Raw genomic sequence first — 18157 nt, 5'->3', positions numbered from 1 at the left:
CTTAAAATCACTTTAACTTTTATAATGAAAAAATGTGTTTGTTCATAATGTACACACATTTCTCAAGTTCCTATTTTTCCTTTTAAATTCGTCTTCCTTCTTAGGGGAACCCACTTGTATTCTCTGCTGTGCTTGTGTGGCCAAGACTCCCTTTCCTTCTAATGAAACAGGGACCTGCAGCTGGAGGAGCTGCCTTTCCACACCCCAGGGGTGAACCCCGGCAGTTAAGAGGAGGGGTCCCCGGGAAGCCCAGACCTACACAGGAGTATCACAGCCAGCCTCACTGCAAAGTGTAAAGCACTTCCTACTTGGCCGTGATATTAATTTACCAAACTGTCCCTGGACTTTGTTCGGAATGAATTTTTCACACCTGCTGTCAGACTTTCAGACTGGAAACTATTTCTATAAAATGCATCACCGGATTGTGTGCTTCTTCCTTTTACACCCCTCACAATGTCATGCAAATGAGCAGCAGCATGTTATTTAAATGGGGCGAGAGCTCCCAGGATCTTTAACATGTGGGACATTTTCTAGAGAGAGAAAACAAAATGGGCCTGAGCTTCCCAAGGATGACAGAATTTGGATTTTCCTTTGAAGTACGGGAGGAGTGCGGGGGAGAGGGCGTATGAGGACCGCGCAGGCCCGGAGTCCCACAGAGGACGGGGTGGGAAGGCCCGAGGCCCGGGGCTGGAGCTGCTCGGAGGCCAGGGCCAAACCCGCTGCGGATTCTCCTCCCTCTGGGGGCAGGGAAGTAGTGTGGGGGGCAGGGGTCCCTCCTGGGGTGTCTCCCCCTCCTCTGACAGGCGGGCCAGCGTTGGTGCCGAAGCGTGTGGTCCCAGCGAGGGTGCCTCCCGGCCCGTCGTTCAACCTGCTGAGTCCTGCTCACTGTTCCTGTCTTGGTCCTCAGCGAAGTCAAAGCTGTTTTTCTTGCTTTAGACAGAAGCCAGTTCTACGGTGATAATGAGCTGCAAAACGGTTTACCTTCCCCCCTTCTTTTTTTTTTTTTTTTTTTTTTTGTGGTACGCGGGCCTCTTCACTGTTGTGGCCTCTCCCATTGCAGAGCACAGGCTCCGGACGCACAGGCTCAGCGGCCATGGCTCACGGGCCCAGCCGCTCCGCGGCATCTGGGATCCTCCCGGACCGGGGCACGAACCCACGTCCCCTGCATCGGCAGGCGGACTCTCAACCACTGCACCACCAGGGAAGCCCCAACCTTCTCACCTTCTTGCTAAATGAGACCATCAAAGGGGATTTCAGAAGGAAGGGGCAGAAAAGGTGTGTGCGTGACCCCCGTGCCCCCAGCTCCCGAGGTGGCCTGTTTTTTTCCTCTGCCAGGAGCCTGGGGCCTGGTAGGCAGCCCTTCCAGCAGCTTCCACCCAAAGCAAGAAGCAGGACCTCGGAGGAGGTGGTGGGTGGTGACGGGCAGCGGTGGGATGTGCAGAAAGGACACGCCCCCTTGCTCTCCATCCAGGGATCAGCGGCCCAGGTCAGGGACCCCTAGGGGAGTCACGTGGAGGGCTCTTTTCAAACAGGGGAGGGGATGGGACACCCGTGTCAGTGCAGAATCGTGAGCTCCATCAGAGAAAAACAAGTCAGGACTTGGAAAGAAGCGAATGACATTCAAAAGGATCATCGTGAGGGAGGGAATGGGACTATTGCGACATCGGTGCCCTGGGGTAGAGGTCGGCAAGCACCTCAAAGTCAAACAGAAAAAGGCTTTGCTTCTATAGGGTTGGGGAAGGAGACACGGATGAGCAGAAACTTTGCGGGGAAATGACCCACAATGGCCAGGAAGAGGGTCCCGCTGTGCTCTGACGATTCCCCAGAGAAGCTGACAAGGGAACAGGTCCACGTTTCAGTGCTGCTCAGACTTGGGGACAAGCCGCGTTCTGGGGTCTGTAGGAAGGAGACACCCCTGAGTAACTCTTAGTCAAGACAAAGCAGAGGGTGGGCCGTGGGCAGCTTGCTCAACTCAGGAAGAGAAAGGAAGCTAAAGAGAAAGGAGGAGGGAACATGTCAGTCAACCTGGTCTTGCTTTTAACTGATATTTGCTATAAAACTTTGCTATAAATTTTTTTGGTAAAACTATTTCCTGGGACTTCCCTGGTGGTGTCGTGGTTAAGAGTCCACCTGCCAATGCAGGGGACACGGGTTCGAGCCCTGGTCCGGGAAGATCCCACATGTCACGGAGCAACTGGGCCCGTGAGCCACAACTACTGAGCCTGCGCTCTAGAGCCCACAAGCCACAACTATTGAGCCCATGCACCACAGCTACTGAAGCTCGTGCGCCTAGAGCCCGTGCTCTGCAACGAGAAGCCACCGCAATGAGAAGCCTGTGCACCACAACGAAGAGTAGCCCCCGCTTGCTGCAAGCAGAGAAAGCCCACACACAGTGACGAAGACCCAATGCAGCCAAAAATAAATAAATGTATAAGAAAAACAATAAAAAATAAAAAAACTTATTTCCTGAGACTTGAATCACAACAACACACTACATCATGGTGAACACTTTTATGATTCCAGAATTCTTTTTCTTTTATTTTTCTGTCATTTTTTTTTAAATCACTTGCACCCAAAAATGAGTTCTCCAAATGACTCATGAATTGCTTTTCCTTCCATCAGCTGCTATACTTAATGATGGGGCACTTGTTAGATCTGTCACCTGCCATCTCATAAAGATCAAGTGCCCAGATTTTTAGCATCTCACGCTTTTCTTTTTTTTTAAATTGAGAGATAATTGACATATAACATTATATTGGTTTCAAGTGTACAACATAATGATTGTATATTTCCATGTATTGTGAAATGAACAATAAGTCTAGTTAATATCCATCACCACACGTGGTGTTTTTGATCCCAAATGATACAATAGTAATACTTGTGTTTTTTTATCCCCCCAAAAGACTAGTGTTTATTGAGTAGCTACCCCACTCCAGGCACTGTCCTACCAGCGTCACATGAACTGAGGCTGCTGTCCTCTGTGACACTCTGAGCCTGCCCCGTCATGGTCTTTATTGTACGGAGGAGGCAATGAGGGGTACAGAAGGTCAGTGCCTCCCTGTGGTGCACAGCTTTCGGGGTGAACACAGACAGGGGGCTCCAGAGGCTGCATCACTAACCACAAGGCTCACATGGCCCTTTCTAAATACTTCTAAATCTTTCCGGGCAGCCCACAAAGTGCCCTTGCTCCCAGAGGTAACTGACCAGGAGATGGAGTGAGTGTTTGAGCATAAACTCATTGTCACACCTTGAAAGGCAACTCAGAGCCCTTCTTCTGGGAGATAACAGCACCCAGGTCCCTCCCTTCTCAGCAACTTTACCACCAGCTCCAGGGAGTCATATGATTATTTTATAACCTACAGGATATAGATGGTTAACCATCTGTATTTGGGCAAATAGGCGTTCCTTTTACATAGGAAGTGGTAATTCAGCGATTTGCTTTTGGTTAATTCTGGTCTCTCACTGCTTTTTTCTTAATGACCATTAGAAAGTGCATCTGGTTAAGAGAATCACACTGGTGCTGTGCGTTCCTGGGGTGTCATGAGGGGCGTGTAACCGAACTGGGCACTTTGGATCACGGCGTTTCTCAAGGTGAGCCCTGCTAAGCCCCCTCGACTCCTTTTAAAAGTGTATTTTCTTCTCTGATACCCACATCTAAGGAATATTAGACATGGAAGTGCTTTACTCTTAAGAATTCCAGAATGCTGGCATGTTGTCTGTGTTTACACTTAGTAAAACATTCTCACTTTCACACATACAGTGTCCTAATAGTTTTAGGAATAGTACTGTGTGTTCAGGAAGCTCGCTTTCCCTCTAAATGTACAGGACACTTCCTGTACATTCTAACACTTCCTTTCATTCTAATTGCCTTGAACTGGAGCTTGGGCGATGGTTCGGGCATTGCTTCATAGGGGAAAAGTCCAGGGGGCACCTGTCTGGAGAGCAATTCTTTATTTAAATAAGTACGTAAAGAGTTTGCAGAGCTAAAACATGAGCTAAAATGATGTTTTGGCGGCCATGCAATAGGTGAATTATGCACTGAAAGATGACGAGATTGATTGGGAAGGAGCTTTTCAGGCAGTCATTTAAGAGAAATTGATGGGGTGGAAATTTTTATGAGACTCAGTGAAATACAGGAAAAGCTCTGATAATGGCTGTAAATGCCACAATGATTGTGGAGTGAGTGTCTCATGACCATAAAAGAATGCACAGTGGTCTTTAAAAGAGTCTGCCGTAGGTTCCATCCAAACCCTATGGAGTTGCAGAAAATAGCTATTGCAGAGATCAGTAAAGAAACAAATGCAAGGTCTGAATTAATTAATCAATAATTCTGGAAATGATTAGAGATATGAAATATAATTTCTGTAATGAAAAAGAAAATGTAAAAGTGAGCTTTTAAAGAAGCAAAGGGAACCAAGAGAAAAAAAAATACAAACCTATATACCAATCACTGGAAAAAACCTTCTGGCTTCTTTCTTAACCACTCTTATTCAAAAGCAGAAGGAAACCAGACTAGAGTTTCAGCTCCACTGATGTTCATCTAAAAAAGGATAAACCACCCATGGTTCAAATGAATTAAGAGAACCTACATTTATTGAATACTTACTTTTGTAGTATGCGAGATTCTGATACACATATCATTTTAAAATAAACTTATTATTTAAGACCTTGTGGGAAGTTTATAGTCCTTCAGTAAGACCTGATGGAGACAAGGTGAATTAGGTCTCTAATTCACAGCCCTAGAGGAACTGCAGTCTTCCCATCTATAAATGGGTATAAGTCTACCTTAGAGGGTTTTTGTGAGGCTAAAAGGGATAATAGATGTAAAGCAGTGATCCCAATGCCCAGTGTGTAATTAGAACTTAATTTAAACCGTGCACACCCACTTTCCACACAGTCAACAAACATACACACACATACACGCATGCAATGCATACACCCATATATAATATACATACATATGACTGACTATATGTGTGTACACAACATATATACATGCACACACACCACACACACATGCATGCAATGCATAACATGACATACATACATATACCTATACACACAATGTGACATACATACATGCATACACATTACATACACACATGTATGCATGTGCATACATATACTCAACATATGTAAACATACACATTTAGTTCTTGTTCCTTGTCTTGTGGGCCATCACTATTTATGAAAATAAACACAGGTTTAAAATCTTCTGCTTTAACTTTAACAAACTGTTAAACTTGTTATTAAATTTGTTTAAATCAAAAATTTAACACCGTTTCCTTGCTGATAATATTTTGTTAAAATTATTCATGCTTTCCCCGTATTTCATTTGTTGGGTAGATTCTGCCCTCGGCCAAATGCACAACAAGGTTGCAGTTGGGCTGTTACCCACCCCCTTCTGCTTTCTCAGCCACCTCTTCTCTGCTCTTGGGGATCTTACTTCCTTTTTGCTGCCACCCACTCCTGGTCCGGACAGAGAGCAGACCAGTAACTGACAGACAGACCCTGCAAGGCTGTCCTTGGTCAACTGATACCAGTGAGGACACTGGCTGCTGATGACCTAAACTGTTTTCTGCCTGTCCCTGGTCCTCTGCATGTGACCAGAGGGCTTCCAAAGCCCTCAAAGACCAGAGCAAAGGAGTGGCTCCTGTGAAGTGGAGGCCCGGGGGGCGGCCTCTGGCGGATTTGAGGGCAGCTGCGTAGGGAGAAGGGACACTGCCTGGAGTTTTTTTTTTTTAATATTTTTTTTGTTTTAATTAATTAATTTTATTTATTTACTTTTGGCGGCATTAGGTCTTCGTTTGCTGCGCGTGGGCTTTCTCTAGTTGCGGTGAGCGGGGGCTACTCTTCGTTGCGGTGAAGGGGCTTCTCATTGTGGTGGCTTCTCTTGTGGAGCGTGGGATCCAAGCACGTGGGCTTCAGTAGTTGTGGCTCACGGGCTCCAGTAGTTGTGGCACAGAGGCTCAGTAGTTGTGGCTCGTGGGCTCTAGAGCGCAGGCTCAGTAGTTGTGGTGCACGGGCTTAGCTGCTCCATGGCATGTGGGATCTTCCTGGACCAGGGCTCAAACCCATGTCCCCTGCATTGGCAGGCGGAGTCTTAACCACTGTGCCACCAGGGAAGCCCCCTGCCTGGAGTTTCTTAAACTGCCTGGTGTGGGCTTTGACCCTTGCCTCCCGCTCGTGGGGCCTATTCTGATTTTTAGGACATGTATTATTGGACATTCTTTTCATTTTTGAATGAAGTAGTCAATTAGCTGTTAGATTCTGAGATACCTTCTTTTGCATATTGTACCTAATGAAAATGGTACTAGGAAGCCACACTGTTTAATTGCAAAAAAAAAAAAAGAAAAAGTAAATTAGCATTTAAAACACTATGTTAAAAATGTTCATCTAATTAAGTAACATTAAGTTTTCCTTGAAGTAACACTTTTTTTTTCCTGGGTGGTAACAAAATCTTTGAAATGTGGCAAGTGAGAGGCAGAGGCTCTCACCATGTGCATACGTTGAATCTTGGGACATTAGCACATTTACTTTTCATTTAAAAGAATAATATATTTGTGGTTTCAAATCTTAAATGCAAATGTCATATGAAGGTTCAGCTTATCACTGTGTGTCTCTATAAATGGCAGAAAAGCCATTCAAAGATATATCTTTTAATAATAGATGATTTCTAAGTATGTCCACGATGAGAAAAGAATCCATCAGGAGTTAGTACAAGGCCTGTGTACTTTTCCTTTCATGCAATTTCTGAGTGGTGGATACACTCCTAGTTGGAGGCCGGCGTGGAGACCAGCTTGCTGCCCAAAGATAGGGGATCTGTTCGCCTTAGTGATATCCCTCACCAGCTTGCCCTAGCAGGCAGTGCCAGCGTTGGACAGAGCCTGGAGCTGCTGGCCACCGGGCGGCATGTGGGCCTGGCATTTATACTTGTCTTGGAAGGAAGGAAGGAAGGGATAGCTCCTCTAGGTCAGCTTTTTCCAAAGTATTTTCCAAAGAACACCGACTCTAAAGTTCCTGTGTGTGAGCAAGTCGGGAAGATGTGGTTACTCAGCAAGGCTCTGAGCCGTGGTAATAAACCGTGACATAAATATCCAAGAGGATGATGCAGGTGGGAGTGTTGCCCAATGTTACTCAACCCCAGAGCAATCTTTCCCCTGCTCTTCCTCGCTCCCTCTCTCCCACTGTTCTTTGTACCCAGAGCATCTCCCGGGAACTCACTTTTAAATGCTGATCTAAATTCCAATGATCTAAGTTACTGAGTGCTGGAATTCCCGGTGAAGCCACAGTTCTCACACACAAATGTGCATTAGAGTAACCTGGAGACAGTGTGAAAGGAGATGGTCCATGATCCCAGTGGACATGCACAGGACTCCAGAGCTTCCCTCACCCCCAACTTTACTGATGACTCAGAAGACACAGGCAAGCATAGGCACAGGGTGACATCGCTTTCCTGGAGGGGCCCCGAACCATCAGATACAGCTTACTGAACATGGGTTTTGGTTTCAGATCAGTATGCAGTGTTATGCGCAGTACATGTGAAGACACTGCCCTCAGGGCTCTGCAGGTGTGACCTGCTCTCCGCGCAGCTGGAGGCTGCCTCTGTCCCATGCCCCGCCCCCTCCCGTGGATCTGTCTCCAGCGGCCCCCATTCTCCACATCCAGGCACAAGGGTGTTGTCTGCCTCAAAGCTTCTCCCTCAGGGACTCCACAGGCAAGTGCACTTAGCATGGCTCCAAGGAGGCCGATCAACGTTAGTCCTTCCTGCCCCCGTGTCTGCAGCTGGAAGGCAGAGCTGCACCTGCTTCAACCCTTTCCTCACCAAAGAGCTCATCACCAGAGACTCTGATTCAGCAGGTCTGACCCACCTCACACCCACCTCGTGTTCTGTAAGGACTCACCACTGTGCCGCCAGAGAGTTTGCCGTCCCCCAAGGCAGCTCGTGCCATTCTTACTAAACGGTTCAAGTGTTCTTTCTAACGTTCGGTCAAATCTGTGGATACCGTCTCCACGCACTGGGCACATTCTTACCCTGTGCGGGGACGGTTAGACCCTAGACCCTCTTTCAAATGACAGCCTTGCGGGTAGCTGATGACCTCATTCCTACCTGGCCCTCCCTCCTTTCAGGTGGAACATCTCCAGTTCTGACACATGGGGGTCTCTCTTCACCATCATAGCCACTTGGCTTCAATTGATTCCAGGTGGCCGTTTTTTCCGTAGCTCAACTCAAAATTACTATGTAAGTCTGATCAGTGTAGACTTGATGAAACTATCACGTACCTCATTCTAAGCCTTGCAATAATTTGGCCTAAAAATAAAACATCAATGACTTTTAACAGGCTACATTTATTGAGCATTATTTTAGTTTTCTGTTGCTTCCATAACAAATTACCACACATATAGTTAACTCTCAGTTCATTAGAGAAGGTACGAAACATCTATTTTTGAAAGGTCTTAATATCACAATTTTCATAACAGAGAGTCCGCAGATTCTTTCTCCAAAAAGCTGACTATTGCTGCTCAAGATTTGAGGTAATTTACTTGAGGAAAAAAGAAAGGTTCTTTCCATGTTGTGGTGACCCTGATGCCAATCTGTCACCAACACCATTTCCTCCAAACAACTCACATGATTTTTGTCATGAAAATGGTGGTCTGGGGCAGGGTGAATTACTTCCAGTGACTGCAAATGCCTCGTACACGTCAACCTGAGAGCAGTCTTTTTGTGAACACTGATTCTCAACCACAATAGCATTGTGTGTCATCATCCAGATTTCTATATTGTTTACACCCAACAGTTATGTAACACTATCCCTGAAAGATGCAGAACTTACAAATTTGGGTTATTGTGATTTATTCTTCCATTCTAATCAGAAATAAGAGTAAATCAAAGGAAATTAAAATAATGTCTCAGGAATAGACATAATTCAGACCGAACTTCTAAGGTCTCTGCTTGGAGTGCACCCCCCGGCAGCATGGCCTGAATACCTGGTTTCTTGCGGTGCCAGCTTAGACCCTCCTGCCGACATTCATGACAAAGCCTTTCCTGACCCTGGCCTTCTCCTTACCAGAGGGAACCCCTTGTTTTTCTGTACACCCCACTATTATTGCTAGTATTGCACAGTTTTATACTGATGTGTTTACCTGACAGCTTCTTGAAGCTGGAGCTTATGTTCAATGCATCTTTGCATCCTCTGTGTCTCTCCTCAGTAGATACTCATAAACGTTGGTTGAACTGAATTCCATTTGAATTCAGAAAACATTATCTACCACAATGTGGTTAAAAAACATCTCCCCTAAGTGGGGTTCCAGCTGGGCTGAGCATGCTGGGTCATCCCTTACCGCATTTTTTTAAATTAGTTTCTGCTTTATAACAAAGTGAATCATTTATACATATACATCGGTTCCCATATCCCTTCCCTCTTGCGTTTTAACTGGGCGGCCATTCCCACAGTTGCCAACCCCACCTCCATGTGGTATGAAGGCCTGACACCCCAGCACCCCGCAGCCGCGTCTCACCAGCTCCCTTGTTGCCTCCCCAGGTCTGGACTCCGTCTGGCCTCGGTCCCTGCACAGCTCCCCAGCAGCGTGGTCTCCACGGCAGCCCTGTGTCCCCGCTTCCGTGGCATCCCCTTCTGCTTTGCTCCCAGCCCCCTTCCCATGCACCTGTAGCCCACCCCTCCCTCGGTCTGTACCTTTTCCTCCTTCTGGAGTCCTGGGAAGTCTTTCTTCCCACACACCTTCCACAACCTGCTCAGTCCCGAGTGAGGACAAGTCCCCCACATCAGCGCATTTGTGTGAAGCTGTGTGCACGTTATTTTTATTAGCTTTTTGAGGCATAATTTATAACAATAAATGTCACCAATTTGAAGTACACCCTTCAGTGGGTTTTGACAACAGTCACCACCCTGACGGGGAGCATCTCCAGCACCACAAAAAGTCCCCGAGCCTGGTCCCACCGGTCTCTTCTTCCTATCCCTCACCCACGGCAATCACCGACTTGGTTTCTGCCACTATTGTTTTGCCTTTTCTAGAATTTCATATAAATGGAATAATGCAGTATATGGGTCTTATATGTTTGAATTCTTTACCCAGAAAAATGCTTTTGTAATTCACTTGTGTGGAGCGGGCATCAGTAGCCACTTTTCATCTTCTGACTGCGTCCTAGTGTGTGGATAGGGTGCAATTTACACATCTGTTCCCCAGCTGATGGGCACTGGGGTTCTTTCCAGTTTGGGGCTGTTAAGAATAAACCTTTGAGTACAAGTCTTTCATTTTCATTCTCCTGGGTGAATACGCAGGGGTCACTTGTGGTTCACGTGGTAAGTGTGTGTTTAACTTATGAGAGACTTTGACTTGTTTTCTCAGAGTGGGTCTCTGTGTTGCATCCCCACCACTTTGGTGAGGATGCGAGGTTCCACATCTTCTTCCACAGTCCTGTTTGCCTTTTTGATTTTAGCCAGTCTGGTGAGCATGAAACGACTTCTTATTGCAGTTTTAATTTGCATTTTCCTAATAATTAATGACATGGAGTGCCTTTTCTTGTGCTTATAAATACATCTATGTATTTTCTTTGGTGAATCAACTTAAAATTTTTGCCTGATTCTACTTGAGTTGTTTGTCTTCTTGACATTGAGTTGTAAGGGTTCTTCAAATATGCTGGCTACAATGATCAGATATAAATTTACAATTGTTTCCCCATTCAATGGTCTTTTTTCATTTTCTGAAGCCTTTCGGAGGGCAGAAGTTTTAAATTCTGATCAGTTACAATTTATCAATTTTATAACAGTTCATGCCTTGAGCAATTTATACAAGAAATCTCTTTCATTCCCAAGGGTGTGAAGATTTTCTCCTATGTTTGCTTCTAGATGTTTTATGGTTTTAGCTCTCACATACAGATCTATAACCTATTCTGAATTATTTTTTTGCCTACGGTATGATATAAGAGGTGTGGATCAACTTTTATACATGAGTATCCAGTTGTTCTGGCACCATTTACTGAAAAGACTGTTTTTTCCACTGAACTACCTTGGTAGTTTAGTTAAAAATCTGTATTTATTCTGTTCTATTGATTTATGAATCTATCTTCTTGCCAATACCACACTGTCATAATTGCTGTAGCTTCTAGTAAGTCTTGAAATCAGGTATTGTGAGTCCTACAATTTTGTTCTCTTTTTCAAAGTTGTTTTGGCTATTCTAAATCCCTTGAATTTCTTAATAAACTTTAGATTTACCTTGTCAATTTCTACAAAAACCCTTGCCACAATTTTGATTTGGGTTTTGTTGTATATGTAGATCAGTTTGGAGAGAACTGATATTTTAACAATATTGAATTGTTTAATCTACATATGACATATCTTTCCATTAATTTAGATTATTTAGTTTCTCTCAGCAATGTTTTGTAGTTTTCAGGATATGTATACATTTTGGTCTATGTATTCATAAGTATTTCATTTCATGTTTTCTGATGCTATTATGATTTTTTTTCAGTTTCAATTTCCAAATGTTGCTGAGGCATAGAATTACACTTGATCATCATCGGTGCCCAGTCTGATGTTAATCCTAATCAGTGTATTATTATTATTATTATTTTTTGCTGCACTGTGAGGTATGTGGGATCTTAGTTCCCCAAGCAGGGATCGAACCCATGCCCCCTGCAGTGGAAGTGTGGATCCTTAACCACTGGACTGCCAGGGAAGTCCCCCAATCAATGTATTTTCATTTTACATATTGTGTATTTCATCTATAGGATCTTTCTTTAGGTCTTTTTATATCTTTCATGACATTCCTCATCATGTTTATGCCTTCCTCTACCTTCTTGATCATATGGAGTATATTTACAGTAGCTGTTGGAGCATCTTTTTCTGCTAATTCTATCATCTCTGTCATTTTTCTCTTTCTTTGTGTAGATCATGGGTCACACTTTTCTGTTATTTTAAATGTCTGTGCTTTAGTCAGTTTGAGCTACTATAACAAATTACCACACATTGTTATTTGTTGCTGAAACAACAAACGTTTTATTTCTCACATCCTAGGGGTTGGGGAATCCAAGATCAAGGCCCCAGAGGATCCAGGTCTGATGAAAGCTTGCTTCCTGGTCTGCGGTCTTCTCACTGTGTCCCCACAGGGCGCAGAGCAGAGAGAGGAAGCAAGCCCTGTCGGGTCTCTTCTTGTAAGGGCACGAATCCCATTATGGGGGGAGGCCCCATCTCTACCTGCCATCACACTGGGGGTTCAGCTCCAGCATACAAATTTTGGGGAGCTGCAAACATTCAATCTACTGTGGTCTGGAAATTTTTGTTTGGGTGCTTGACATTATGAATTTTACATGTTGAAGGCTGAATTTTTTTTATTTCTTTAAGTAATTTTGGGCTTTATTCTGGAATGTAGTTGTATTATTGGAATCAGATGGATCATTTGAGACTTCCTCTCAGGCTTTGCTCTGGACGGCAGGTCCAGAGCAGCATTTAGGTCAGATTATTTTAACCCCATTACTCCTAAGATGGCACCCTGCTGAGGATGCTCCCCGGGGCCCTGGGATGCGGAAGGTCATGGTTGCCACTGATGCCGAAACCCCGCCTCTCTTTACTGGTGCCGAGTAGAAACGCGGAGACAGAGTTTTGGGTGAAGTAGAAAAGAGTGCTTTTATTGCTTTGCCAGGCAAAGGGGGCCACAGCAGGCTAGTGCCCTCAAGATGTGCCCTCCCTTGAGAGTAGGAAAGGCTCTATAGTCTAGGGGTGGGAAATTGCGCAGCAGACAAGGGTGCAAGCGGCACATTCTTCTTGACTTCAGGAAAGTTTCAGAACCATCAAAGCTGGTGTCAGGTGGTCCCAGGATGGGCTCTGGTGGTCCTTGAGGCTATCGTGCCATGACCTTCTTTCTGGAATGAAGAAGGCTCACAAAGGGAGGGGTTGTTAGGGAGTGTTTTCTCCAAGAAGTAAACACCAGGTGCATAGTTCAATTCTAACCAGAAAACAATCATTTTCAAACGGCAGTTAAGCAAGAAGAAAAAGAAAAAAAATTATATCTGTGGGAGAGAGTGGCCGGATGGGCTAAAAGAATAAATTTTAACATGAGGGAGGCTATCAACTAATTTCTGTTGCAACAGCGATCTGGCCATGGGAGAGCTATATCCAGCCTGGGAGAGCACTGCGAACCCCGCTGCCCGTCCTTTCTGGTGGTTCTTCCCCAAGTCATGTGTCGCTTCCTCCTAAGGACACCACTCTGCTAGTCTCCTCATTTTTCTGTGTGTAGGGCCTCCTTTCTCAGCCGCCCGGCCTCCCTGAATTCTGGTCCTGGTCTCCTCAACTCAGCAAGAGGGCCATTCTCTGGGTTACCCCCCTGCTCTGCCCTTGGGAACTGCTCCCCTTGAGAGCTGGGGGCTTCACAGAGCTCAGACCATTGCCCACTTCACTGGTCTCCTGTCGGGGACCATAGTCCTGTGATGTCTGTAAACTGTGATTTAATGCATTTTATAGGCTTTTCTTGTTGTTTAATGTGGTAAGGTGCATTTGGTCTCTGTTAATCCATCATGACTGGAAGCACAAGTCTTGAGTTTTGATTGATACGTTTAATCTGATAATCTGATCGACGTGTCTACTTCCTCAATATGCTTTTGCAGCACAGAAGCTCTGTATTATGCGTCTTCGGCATGCTCTGAAGCGCCCATTAGAACTCTACACTTGCAGGCAATTGCAAAAGTGCAGAGGGGAGCCCAGCCTCCCTGCAGTCCTGTGTCCAGAGCAGAGACTGGAGCGGCAGTGAAGACTCAGTCTCCAGGCATCAGGGAAGGAGTGGGTTCAGGCCACCTGATCTGTGATTGGGAAGCAACAGCGGGAGAATCAAATGATACAAGAAGTATGTTCAGAAAATCCTTCAGGGTGACCTCTGTGCTCTACTGAATCCTTCCCCCAGATGTCAGTGTTGGCTCTGGAGGTGGGGACTGACTTGGCGCAGGTGGATGGGTTATGGGACACATTTCTCCTTCCTGTCTGAGCCTCTGAGGCCCGCATTTCTGTTGTTCCTCCGTCTTCTTGACCTTGCTAGGCCGCATGGCAAAGGGGGAGCTAAAGAAGGAGAGTGAATGTGCATTTCACAGAAGTATCAGGATTCCAGGACAGGGATTTTGTCGGAGGTGGGGCTGGATAATAAAGCAGGATGATGAACAACACCAAGTAAAGAAGGAGGAGTGAGTGTGGGAGGAGCAAAGACTCCTTCTTCCTGTTTGTTTCAAATGATAGATTTCAGAGTCCTGCGTGCTGAGACTCCAGCTCCATCCATTCTTAGTCTCCTGGTGAATTTCTTGAGCCTGGACCCCGTGTCACCCCTCTTGGCATTCCCAGCATGTCACATGCTCCATCAAGGTTGTTTGGTAGTAGTCAGGCTGACCTGGCCAGGCTGGTCACACGGTTTCACAAACATGCAGTGCTCAGTATTCCTTTTCAGCCAGAGTGGTCTCCTGCAGGTGACCTGTTCTCCAAGGACCCAGAGTGGGTCTGTCCACAGAGCCTTCCCTAACCATGCCAACCTGAACCTTCCTTCCCAAACTCTGGTTTCTGAGGATTATGATGTGTTTGCCCCAGCAGATTAGTGGTTGTTAGCTAGACTGTCCATTGGACATATCTGTGGCTTTTAAGGATTATATATATAAAACCATAAATATATACCCAGCCTTTAATATTATATATAATATTTTCAGGCTAGGACTATAAATTAAAAGTATCCTAGCAACACCTACACTTCTATAGGTTTTGTTCAGTGGAATCTTGTGAATGTAATTAATTTGAATTTTGCAGAAGATTTTTCTGCAGACCAAATCTGTGGTTTTGCTGATATCACCCTTTTTTATGCTCTAGATCAGGGATCGGCAAATCACAGCCCATGGCACCATGTCTGGTCCGCCCACTCATTTGTGTAGTTGTCTGTAGCTGCTTTCACACTGCACCTGCAGATTTGAGTAGTTGTGTCAGAGACTACAGGACCTGAAGATCCTAAAATATTTACCATCTAGCCTTTTACAGAAAGGGGTTGCTAGCACCAGATCTAAATGAATATTTCTGTGTAAAATAGTATGCTGTGCACTCTTTGTGTTGAAATGGGAAGACATCTATTTCCTTAATTCTCTGGCTCTCTGAGAATACTTAACTAATGCATTTTGCTTTCTTTCCTCCTTAGATTCACTTCTCTCCTATTCTCTCCGCTGTGAGCCAGAGGAGTTGAAAGTCCGTTCCCCTTCTAGACCAGGCCCAGACTTTCTGCCCAGATCAAGCACCACCATGAGAATGGTGACTATCTTTTTAATTTTGGTTGGGAGTATAATTTCGCTCAGTCGTGCTCCTTGAAAATTACACTACTGCTGACTCTATCTTTGTTCACTTTCCAGGAACCCATGAATTCCACGAACATCTATGATGCAAATGAGGATTATTTTGGGTTGGCTAATAGTTCAGATTATTCACTCGATGTTGACAGCTTTCTCTGTTCCTTGCAGGAGGTCAGAAAGTTCTCTGGGCTATTTGTGCCCCTTGCTTACTCCTTGATATGTGTCTCTGGCCTCCTGGGTAATATTTTGGTGGTGGTCACCTTTGCTTTTTATAAGAAAGCCAAGTCTATGACAGACGTTTATCTCTTGAACATGGCCGTCGCAGACATCCTCTTTGTCCTCACCCTCCCGTTCTGGGCCGTCAACCATGCTACTGGCGAGTGGATTTTCAGCAACATCATGTGCAAACTGACCCGCGGCATCTACGCCATCAACTTCAACTGTGGGATGCTGCTCCTGACCTGTATCAGCCTGGACCGCTACATCGCCATCGTGCAGGCCACCAAGTCCTTCCGGCTCCGGTCCAGGACCCTGGCTCACCACAGGATGATCTGTTTGGTCGTGTGGGTCGTGTCGATCCTCATCTCCAGCTGGACCTTCATGTTCAACCAGAAATACAAGCTACAAGGCAGCGACGTCTGCGAGCCCAGGTACCACACCGTCTCCGAGCCAATCCGGTGGAAGCTGCTGATGCTGGGACTGCAGCTCCTCTTTGGCTTCTTCATCCCGCTGGTGTTTATGATATTTTGCTACATGTTTATCGTCAAGACCTTAATTCAAGCGCAGAATTCTAAGAGGCACAGAGCCATCCGCGTGATCATAGCCGTGGTCCTTGTCTTTCTGGCTTGCCAGATTCCACATAACGTGGTGCTTCTCTTGACCGCCGTCAACCTGGGCAGGACGGACCGCTCGTGCAGCAGCGAGAGGCTGCTGGGTTACGCCAGGAACGTCACCGAGGTCCTGGCTTTCCTGCATTGCTGCCTCAACCCCGTGCTCTATGCCTTTGTCGGTCAGAAGTTTCGAAGCTACTTCCTGAAGATCATGAAGGACCTGTGGTGTGTGAGAAGGAGGCAGAAGTCGCCGGGCTTCCCGTGCTCCCGGCTGCAGTCGGACAACTTCACCTCCCGGCAGAACAGCGAGACGGCGGACAATGACAACCCGTCCTCCTTCACCATGTGACGCCCCCCAGGCTCGGCGCGGACGGGCGGACAGACAGGACAAAAATGCATGGGGCATGTGGACATGAAGCAAAAGCGAGCGGGGTCTTTCCTGCAAGATCAGGGCTGCATGTGCTCGGGCTGCTAGCAGGCACTGACGGGCAGCATCCCCCAAACTCACTCGACGGGGATGCTCTGTGCCCCTGTCCCTGATGGCTGGCATTCTGCAAAACAGGCTTCGGGAAGTGCTGAATGAAAATGAATTGCTGACAAATGTGAACCCTTTCGGGAACATTCACTAAGCAGCCCTAGACCACAGTTTCTTCTGGTCATCACAAAACATCCCATGGCTTAAAAAACCAAAATGGAAAAAACAAACGAAAGCCCTCATGTAACTCACTTTAGGCAGAAGGTTAAACATTTTTCCATTGTGATGGTTACTGTTGGTAATCATAATAGCAAAATGGGCTGGCTTGAGCTTTATCTCATTTCCCTGTGAAAAAGTGTGAGCTTTTTCTCATTTCTCAAGCATGAGCTCATAAAAAAAAGCAGGAGAAAAACAAGCTCAGAGACAGAAGAGGTGGCTGCATAAGTACTAGTGACACTTGTCATAGTGGATAAGGCAGTTGAGGTTGTAACAGGCCGTCAGGGAGCGTAAGTTTGCTTCATTTCCCTCTGTGATTGGAAATTCTCCTCTAAAAATCCATTAGACTGCATGCATTTAGCATACAGAAGGGGCTTGATAATTATTTGTTTAACAACACACAATAAAATTGGAGCTTATAGTGCAGTTTAAAGAGTTAGTCGTTTAAATTTTTTTTTTAATAAATAGGGTACTTTTAAAAAAAGAACCAGGAAACTTTACTGAGACGATAATGAGAGAACTTTCGTTCATTTCCATCGTGGAGTTGAAGAAAGATGTGTGGAGGGGACTCTGGTAGTGACGAGCTTCAAATTAGCTTCTCAGAGACCTTGGATCGCGTTGGCTTCTGCTGCAGTAAAGTGGTTTTACCAAAAGTCGGAGCTTAACTATGGAATCAGTTTTTAACAAATCTCTTTGACTGCGTCAAAAGTTCATAGAACTCAAGTTTTGAAAGTGCTTTGTAAATATATGAACCTAAGTGGAAAAGCATCAACACATCTTACAAAAACACAAACATGGGAATTCCCTGGCAGTCCAGTGGTTAGGACTCCGTGCTTTCACTGCTGAGAGCCCAGGTTTGATCCCTGGTCGGGGAACTAAGATCCCACAAGGCTTGAGGCATGACCAAACCAAACCAAACAAAACAAAAAAACAAAAAAACCCACAAATGCGTATTAGAAAAGTCCTGACATGAGCTGCAAAGATACTGATGTGTTTTTAATGTGTTATCTGAAACTTTCTCTTGTTCTTACAAGCTTCAGCTACATCTCTACATGAAATTCGACATGATCTCTTAAGATCTAAAGCCTGTTTTTAAAACATGGCTTTGGCTTTGCAAAATAAAACTGTTCTGTGGGTGAAGTAGGAATTGTCTTCCAGTCTCAGAGCTCCGACTGGGAGACCCTGGTGTGCAGGGGTCCCACGTCCTTCAAATCTGTCAGCGTGTGACTTCAGAAATCAAAGCAGAGCAGGCATGACTCCTCCTCTGCTTTCGGTTTGACCAGAGCACTGATGAGATCTGTGAAAGTGTGTTTC

The 18157-nt window shown here is 45.5% G+C and overlaps 1 protein-coding gene across 1 annotated transcript; it reads left to right on the top strand.

The window, feature by feature from the left end:
* Positions 1–15385: 15385 nt before the first annotated feature.
* Positions 15386–16501, top strand: CCR6 (C-C motif chemokine receptor 6). Its single transcript, XM_060115381.1, has one exon. It carries the CDS (start codon positions 15389–15391, stop codon positions 16499–16501), a length of 1113 nt encoding a protein of 370 aa, XP_059971364.1. The 5' UTR covers positions 15386–15388.
* Positions 16502–18157: the final 1656 nt, after the last annotated feature.

Source organism: Mesoplodon densirostris, chromosome 12 (genome assembly GCF_025265405.1).
Source record: "Mesoplodon densirostris isolate mMesDen1 chromosome 12, mMesDen1 primary haplotype, whole genome shotgun sequence".
NCBI lineage: Eukaryota > Metazoa > Chordata > Mammalia > Artiodactyla > Ziphiidae > Mesoplodon > Mesoplodon densirostris.
The sequence above is the reverse complement of the archived record's forward strand: the minus strand, read 5'-3'. Positions and strand labels throughout refer to the sequence as shown.

What these genes read in the sequence shown, in the direction of transcription:
- CCR6 (XM_060115381.1), top strand. Translation starts at nt 15,389, where the DNA reads ATGAATTCCACGAACATCTATGATGCAAATGAGGATTATTTTGGGTTG.